This window comes from Sciurus carolinensis, chromosome 3, assembly GCF_902686445.1.
Source record: "Sciurus carolinensis chromosome 3, mSciCar1.2, whole genome shotgun sequence".
In the NCBI taxonomy this organism is placed as follows: Eukaryota; Metazoa; Chordata; class Mammalia; order Rodentia; family Sciuridae; genus Sciurus; species Sciurus carolinensis.
Window position 1 is genome coordinate 20546223 of NC_062215.1, and position 8438 is coordinate 20554660.

Sequence of the window (8438 nt, forward strand, 5' to 3'; positions counted from 1 at the left end):
GTGAAGTGATGGCTGGGTTAGGCCTGGGAAGTTCCCCATGAGCCATCTAGGCCCTCGTGGCCTGTGAGAGACTACTGAGTGTTTCCTCTTCCCTTGTGTTTTAAAGTAGCATTGACCTGAAGGTGGATAACCTAGAGAACTGGGAGAAACCCATAGTAGGAACTTTGAGTCTTGCAGAGAGATCTGATCAGACTGGTCTCGGGACACCTGTGGACCTGTTGCTCTAGTTAATGGAGGACAAGAGGTTTTGTGCCCCATGTCTCTCCTGGCCAACCCCCACCTTCTGCATTAGTCTAGGGCCAGCCTCTCTCCTTTCTGCCTCCTTATGAAAGCCAACACTGTTCAGTTGCCCAGCCTCACCACAGCTGTGTCCAGCCAGCAGCGGGGAGACAGGACCGATGGCCCCAAGCTGTGGGACAAAGCCAGTCCTAATATACCCAGCCCTGGATGCAGGGAAGACAAGGCTGGGCATAGAAGGGTGAGAGAGACTGCACACGGCTAGGATTAACATGATTTATTTCATTATCAGTCTTACAAGTTGACGGCTGGGCAAAACCCGGATAGTAACTTAAATCCAAAATACTTCTGTTGAGTGACAACCTGATTAGCAAGGTCCTGTTACTGAGCAGAGGGCAGTGGAAGGCACCCCAGAAACCACAGCCCATGGAGCAGTGTTAAAACTCCCCCAGAGGCAGCAGGTGGGGTTTGCCTGGCCAATTAGGGGTCCCCTCCATTGGCTCTTGGTACCCTGCAGCCTCCTTTAGAGGAGGCCCAAAGGCCTCCAGAGGCACTATGGAGACAAGATGGACTGGGCCCAGCAAGGCTGGAGCTCTCCCTTGGTGTGTCTCCGGCCTCCATCTCCCTGGCTAAACAGCAGATCCACACCACTGGGAAGGACAGCCAGCCCAGCCCTTTGCTGGGGTGGGACCAGGAGGCAGGCGGGAGGATGCTGCTGCCGCCAAATCCATTTTCTTCTCTAGTTATCAAACTGTTACCTAGTTACAGGGTAAAGGAGACAGGGACGTAGGACCAAAGGTGGGAGGTAAACCCCTTTTTCTACCCTGGCAAATAATTCCAGGGGTTACAGTGATTAAGAAATGGGATCAAAACCCAGGGATCCAGGGCACTCTTGCCCCGCCCGCCCCAGGTGCTGTGCCGCAAGTTCTGAGCCTTCTTTCACTTTTCAAATAAAATTTCTGCTCACTTGCTTTAAAAACAAAACAAAACAAAAAGGGATCCTCCTTTCTTCTGCGGCCATGGTCCCCAGACTCCAGCCCACTGCCTTTTGCCCCCAGTTAGCAGGGCCTGGGCCTGGGCTGGGGACAGATCTGGCCAGTTCCTGGAGGTGGGGCAAGGTGGGTTCTGACTGTGGCTTCAGGCCCAGCAGCACAGCCTTATCAGCTTTGGTCCAGATTCCTGAATGGTGTCAATCCACCCACCTTGTCTTGAGAGCTTGAAGTGTTAAAGTGAAAGAGGGCGGACAGCAAGGGAGAGGCAGTTATTTTACAAGTTTTTAAAAAGTTATAGGTAAGTTAACTTTGAGTAAACAAAACAAAACAAAACAAAACAAAAACTTAAAGATGACGTGGAGCACTTTGCCCTCTCCTCCCCCTCCCTTCTAAAGAGTGAGGGGCATACTATGGCACACACCCTCAGATGATGATGCAGGACTGCAAGGCGCCCCCCTTCCGGCTGCCATGAATGGGCACGGGTTTACCCTTCCCGTAGTATCCTGTGAAGATGGCCCTGACCTCCATCTTCTTGGCCAGACTTAGCATCCAGCGCCCACTGCCCAGAGAGTAGAGCTTCCCCCTGGTAAGCTCACCCACCTCCTCACCACGGCTGCCCCCCTTCTCCTGCCGCACAATCTCTAAGAGGTCAATGCCGGTCTGCACAGCCTCCACATCAGCCGCACAGCCAAGGGTGATATGAGCGCGGCTCCCCCGGGGCAGGTTGTCAGAGGACAGCTTGTCCACGTCATCCGGCCACAACAGCAGCTCCTGCTCGCTCAACTCCACCCGGGCCCCAGCCGTCTTGGGTGTCACAAAGAGGGCAGAGATGGTTAGTATGAAGGCCTTGCCGTAAGATTTCTTGACCACCTAGGGAGAGTGAGAAAGAGGAGCCCAAGCTAGAGGGGCCCAAAGGTGGGTCACTCTTGGAGAAAAGGTCAGCTTAGTGGACATGAGCACAGCTGCATGGAAGTCCACTTCAAAGGCACATGTGCCACAGAAATGTGCAGCTGCAGCCCTGTAGCGGGCACCGTGCAGGCCGAGGTGAGAACCACAAGGTGCTCAGGGAGGGACCCGACTGCTGTGCAGACCTTGTCCTGCTCACTAGCTTCAGGGCTCTGAGCGAGCTGTTCAGCCTCTCTCCTTAGTTTATCCATCTGTAAACTTAGGATAATACTGGACCCTACATCAGGGTTAATGTGAGGACTAAAGGAGCGACCAGGTGAAGAGCCAGGGTCCAGTGACAGTACATGCCACCGCTCTTCCAACTCGCCTTGGCTGCACCAGGGCAGTGACCAAAATTTCTGTATTCTGTGGTTTCCATCGGCTGTACATCAAGGTATATCTGATTTCTTTAAGAAACTTCATTTCTTCCATTGACCTGACCATAAAAATCTATTTTGCTCACAAGCCTCTGTCTCAACTGCATCTGGCATGTAATAGGCGCTTAATAAATATGGCTGAATGAATGGCTAGAGATGGTAGTGATAACGTGTAATTTCAGTCACTTAACTATGCTAGGGTGCTGGAAACAGGGTGAACAAAATTAAGAACTCCTGGCCCCCAGCCATTTGAGAAAGAGACCAGAAAGCAGACACGTAAAATGGTTATGTTAGCCTGGGCAGAGAAGGAGGAGAAAAAAAAGGTCAGGGAAGGTCTGGCAGAGAAGGTGACAGCAGAGGAAACGGAGAGCCAAGTCATGCAGATCTGGGCAATGCATCTGGGTTTCGGAATCACTGTATCTGGTCGTGGGTGTGTGGTGCCGTCTCTGTGGTAGCAAAGGGTCTAGTACTGCTAAGCCAGTGAACTTCACCAGGCTAAGCAACTCTCTCACTCTGGGGCAAGGCCAGGCCTCAGACCCAGACAAGAGCCTCAGTGCACACAGGACGCTCAGCCCTTGGGACTTAACATGGATTAACCCAGGAATCTACAGAAAGAAAAGGCGTTCACGGGCAGGCCTCAGGGACAAATGCACAGGAGAGCTCTTGAGAATTGGTACCTGAGGTCTACAGACTAAGTCTGGGAGTCGACAGCTGGAGGAGGTGAGGCCATTTTTCTCTAGCCACTGTCTGGTGTCTACTCCCTGCCTGGCCGCACCTCAGCCCTGGGCCCCTGGGGAAAACTCACATCCTGCTGCGCGTACTCCTCTGCCCCGGGGGCCTTTCCATATTGACAGAACTTGGTTGTGCAGTGCAGCACGCCAGGGGGTCTCTTCCCAAAGTAGGAGATCAGCTCAATCTTCTCTTTGTGCTCATCCCCCGAGATAACTGCAGGACAAAGAGAGAGTAGTCAGGGTGGCAGAGTAGGAGCCTACCCACACCCACCAGGGAGGCCCAGAGGAAAATACTCCAACATTACACATAAATTCTTCAACAGTCCACTACAATTCATTCATTTGTTGGTCAAACTCATGCCAACTTTAGAGTTATAAAAAGTACTCAAGGGCTGGGGATGTGGCTCAGGGGGACAGGACTTACTTGATCCCCAGCACCACAAAAAGAAAAAAGGTGTTTAAATTCCCTAGCTTTACTACGTGGAGAGCTTTATATCCCTTCCCCAAACTAAAGCATCTACCACAGGGAAAGCAGCCCAGGCCAAACGCCTCTGAGATCCACCAGCAGCAAACCTAGTGGGGGAAGCAAGTCATTGAAAATGGGGTGGAAAGGAAAAAAGAGGGTTAGGAACAGTGTGGTACACTAGAAAGAGCCAGAGTGAACAGACATTCTGCCACTGCTAGCCATGTGGCCTGGGCCAAGGGGGTTGACCCTCACTGTCGGTCCACTACAACGATGAGGGTGACCATACACCCCAATTTCCTCAGGACTACTGAGTAACAGTAGCACCCCATTTCACCCAGGGGCCCACTTGCAGAGCCCATAACAATGCACCCTGCAGGCTGGTTGGGAGGAAACCTTGTAAAGGACCTAGTGCAGGAAGGGTCCCAGGGTACAGTGCGATAACCTGGCCGGCAGACACCACGAAGGGCAACTTCATTTCCAGTGTCCAAGCTCTGTGGCTATCCTCAGTCATAACCTTTTTCCTGTTTGTTCCCAGAGGTTAATCCCTGTGAGGATTGGCACCCTCCACCGGGGACAAGACCTCTACTCTGAGGGGAGGCCTTGTTCTTGGCTCCTGACATTTCTCTTGCCATATCCTGGACAGAAAAGCATTCCCGTTTTTATGGTACCAGCAGCTTCAAGCAGCAATCCTGCCCGGGCAGTACCACCAGGATCCCTGCCGCTCATGGTTCCCCCTCAAGCTACTCACAGGAACAGGGCCGACTCCCACCAGGGTCAGTGCAGGCATGTTTCCTGACAGGGTCCAAGCTTTAGGAGCCCAGAAAAAAGTTCTCTGAGAACTCAACACCGACACAAAAGACGCACCTCTGAGCAGTAAGGGCTAAGTAAGAAACAGGCAGGTTATTTCAAGTACACAGAGCATCTAAAATTGGGGCAGGGGTGGCATTTGAATTGGTTTAAAAGCATAGATGGGTTAGTGAGTGACACAGCCCTAGGAGGCCACTGCAGGAGAATGAGGCCCACCTAGACCCTTTCCTATCCCAAACCTATGCTATCACTAGAGCTGGGAGCCCTTGCCAGGAGAGAACCCTGCTGGGGTGGCCAGGGGCCAGGGCTCCCAGTAAGAAATCCCACATCCTTTCTGGACCTGTTTCTCCATCTGGAAAGTGAAGGGTTTGGCACTAGGTGTAAGAACTGGTTCTCTGGAGCCGTAAGATGCCACAGGGGCTTGGGGTGCACAGGGTGACCCTGATGACATGGACAAGCTGTCCCAGGTAATTCATAACAGTCCTAGTTTTAATTTTTCACAGCTTAGGATTCCAGGTAATATCTTATCTCAGAACATGATTCTGTTGTTAAAAATGCGTTTGAGGGCTGGGGTGGTGGCTCAGTGGCAGAGCGCTTGCCTTGCATGTGTGGGGCACTGGGTTCGATCCTCAGCACCACATAAATAAAAAAAAATAAATAAATAAAGACATTGTGTTCATCTACAACTAAAAAATTTGTTTTAAAAATGAGTGTGATAAGCCTGAACCAGTTTCTCTCCCTTGGGTTACATATGGTGGCATTTCCTTGTTAAGACCCACATCCAGGACAGGGACTGGATCTAGATCCAGGCTGGGAGATGGGGGGCTGCGGGGAACAGAGCCAGAAGGAGAGGTGCTCTGGACAGGTCCTCTCTCCACAATCTCATCCCGCATCTACTTTTTTTGTTTTTTGAGTGTAAGAGAAGGATTTATTCAAGTGTGAACCGAAACAGAACTCCTGCGGGGCAAGAGGGACCCAGGAGGGGCTGCCCTGCTTCTACGGCTGTGCCCACCCAAGCTACTTCTGCGGAGCGCCTACTCGCTTCCGGCTGGGCCAGGTCAGCCCCCATCTGCCTTCCCCAGCTCACACCTGGGCGCTGGAGTGGGGTTTATGAACAAGGAGATCCGTGCAGGAGTCGCGCTTCCCGGTCTCCCTGCCTCTGCCCCCCATGCCACCTACAGTGTCGCAGCTCCTTCTTGAAGGCCTTGTGGTTCCCCAGCTCCTCCAGGAAGACCTGGCCAACTTTGCGGAGGACCTCGGAACTCTTACTGGTCAGGAACCAGCCGAAGTAGAGTGGCAGGAAGTCCTTCTCCAGCCCAGGCTTCAGCTTCTTGAGGTCGTCGGCTGATAGCTGCCACTGGTTCTTCTCTTTGAGCTGGGTACAGTCCAGCCGCCACGCCGTCTTGGGCTCCACCAGCACCACCTGGTACTGGTACTGGTCGGCCATTTCAAAGAGCTGCTCCAGACGCTCTGGCTCATGGTTGGTGTCATCGAGCACCAGCACTCTGATGTTTCGGCGGCAGTAGGCAGCCAGGTCCTCATCGAGCTGCTTGTACTCCTCGGAGAAGGCTCCTCGAGCCCCGGGGGTGATCTTGTAAGCGTCGGCAGACACCATCTTGGTGCCATCGCGGTACTTATCCACAATGACCCGCGACAGTGTGGACTTGCCGCTGCCTGGCAGGCCTCGCAGGATGAAGAGCGTCTTGCACTCCTGTAGTGCAGCCACTGTATCCTCATCCTGAAGGAAGGGAAACTGCAGCTCGGGCTTGTCCTTGGCCCCTGAAGATGACATCTTGCGAAAAAAGATCTTGGGCAGGAACGTGTGGCTCTTTCGGGAGAAGCCTCTGTTCTGTGTAAGGGGGAAGAGCTGTCAGGTCTCTTGCAGCCTAGGTCTAGAGAGGAGCCCCAGCTCAGGAGTCTCTGGGCCGGACCTGAAGCCCCCTTGGGTTGTAGGTGCCTTCCCCAGGCCCAGCAGTGGTGGACTTTTTTCTCCCTGGAGGTCCTTGAGTATATGTCGGTGTGGCTGGAGAGAGAGCCTTCTGAAGCTCCCTAACCTCTTACTCCCCTGGCCTCAAGGATCATTCACTGCTGTCCCTCTGAAAGGGACACTGTTGGAAGTGCACGCAGGGGAGGCTGGGGCCCGTGCTTCCAGGCCTGGCCCTAACTTTTATATTCTTGGCACCTCTTAAGGATGTCCTCCTTGGAGGCTGGGGACTCTATGTCTGCGCAAAGACACAGCTGCCCTGGCTGTGTGTGTGCAAAAAAGTGTGGGGGTGGAGGAGGGTCACCCAAAGACCGCCTCCCTTCCCCCAACAATGGCAGCAACAGATAATACTCTCTTGTCTGGTATGGGGGGACAATGGTCCCACAGAGGGCTAGTGGGGGGCAGGGCAGGAGAGCACTGGACAAAGAGCCTCATTCACTGCCTGCCACCTCCTCCTTTGCCCTCTCTCGGCCCCCTACAAAGTCGTGGTCTTTGTGCCTGCCTCAGGACGGGGAGACACAGGGCACCTGTGTCCAGGATCTAGCTTTGCCCTCCACTTTGCTGTGTGTCAGCAGCACCTCTCTGAGCCACTTGTTTTCCTGTTTGCTAAAAGCAACAAGTGACTGACAGTTTTTACTGCAAACAATCTTCTCTGCACTGGCTCTGCCTCCCATCTGTACCCTGAGAGATTAGGTGGCCTACTGTTCCATCAGAAGGGGCCTTGGACAGGGCAGTCAAGGAACTACAGCAACCTTGGGGCTCGTGGGTCCTCTAACCTAGACCCGGGCCTAGGCCCAGGCCCACCTGCCAGTTAAGTGTCCCCAGAAAGCTGCAGCTGCTGCCTTTCCCGAGTTCTTTCCTCCTAAACATCACCATCCTTCACCATCCTCTCCACCAGTGTGCGCGTTCCCCCAGAGCCTCCCCTACCTTCGGGCCGCCCTGGAGTCTCCAGAAAGCTTGAACTCAACTCCGGAACTTCGGGTCCTCATTTGCATAACACGTCCTCCCAAGAGTCCCCAAATACTCTCGCTTTCCGTTATGATACCACCCCGCGCCCGCCCTCTCTCCCGTCCACACGTCAGCTCACCATGATGAGTGGAGGGCGCCTCCGTCGCCGCCTTTGCAGGCACTAGCTCTCCGGGGCCACCCGCCTGCGCGAGGGACACGGCGTCTCGCGGTGGCCCACCCCAGGCCAACGCGGCTTTACATAGGCCGGGGGCGGGGCGGCGGCCGACCCTCCGCGCAGGCGCCGCGAAGCGAAAGTCAAAACTCCCTCCGCGCCAGGAAGGAGCCCCAGCGGCCCCGCCTGCGCGCAGCCGCACACCTGGGCTGCACCTGCGCCCGCGGGAGCTGCCGATCGATCTCTTCCGCTTAATCATGTTAATGATTAATCCTTTTCTTTCTTTTTGGTGCTGGGGTTTGAACCCAGGGCCTTGTGCATGCGCTACCACTGGGCTACGCCCTCAGCCCCTATTAATGGTTAATTCTTGAACTAGGGACCCAATCACCCTTCCCCTAAATTTAAATAAAAGTTTATTTTTGCAGTAGTTCATTAAAATTTTATCTTTGAGGAACTGGGGGTGTAGCTTAGTGGTGAGGGCTTACCTAACACGTGTGAGGCACTGGGTTCGAACTTAGCACCACATAAAAATAAATAAAAAAGGTATTGTGTCCATCTACAACTAAAATAAATAAATAAATAAAAATAAAAATTAAATTATCTTTGGAGTCGGGGTGTAGCTCAATGGTAGAGCTACTTGCTTAGCATGCAGGAAGCCCTGGGTTCCATTTCCAGCAAACAATAATAATAAATTTTTTAAATGAAAAATTGTTTTTGGTGGCTGCAGTAAACTTTGCAACTGCCTCACATTTCCTGAACCTAATCCTGGCTCCCTCTCA

The 8438-nt window shown here is 53.2% G+C and overlaps 1 protein-coding gene across 2 annotated transcripts; it reads right to left on the reverse strand.

Moving 5' to 3' along the window:
* Positions 1-499: 499 nt before the first annotated feature.
* On the reverse strand, positions 500-7784 carry Cnp (2',3'-cyclic nucleotide 3' phosphodiesterase). Of its 2 annotated transcripts, none has more exons than XM_047547092.1 (4): positions 7627-7784; positions 5735-6404; positions 3357-3496; positions 500-2099 (listed from the first exon to the last, which is right to left on the reverse strand). In XM_047547092.1, the coding sequence occupies exons 1-4, from the start codon at positions 7627-7629 to the stop codon at positions 1653-1655; spliced, it is 1260 nt and encodes a 419-aa protein (XP_047403048.1). In that variant the 5' UTR covers positions 7630-7784; the 3' UTR covers positions 500-1652. The 2 variants fall into 2 exon arrangements, with proteins under 2 accessions (XP_047403048.1, XP_047403049.1); XM_047547093.1 differs by lacking the exon at positions 7627-7784 and adding an exon at positions 7467-7590.
* Positions 7785-8438: the final 654 nt, after the last annotated feature.

Excerpts from the sequence above, each read along its gene's own strand:
- Cnp (XM_047547092.1), bottom strand. Across the intron at positions 3,497-5,734 it reads CAAGAAGGAGCTGCGACACT|TTATCTCGGGGGATGAGCAC; the intron begins GTAGGTGGCATG and ends TTTGTCCTGCAG. Across the intron at positions 2,100-3,356 it reads AGGAGTACGCGCAGCAGGAT|GTGGTCAAGAAATCTTACGG; the intron begins GTGAGTTTTCCC and ends CACTCTCCCTAG.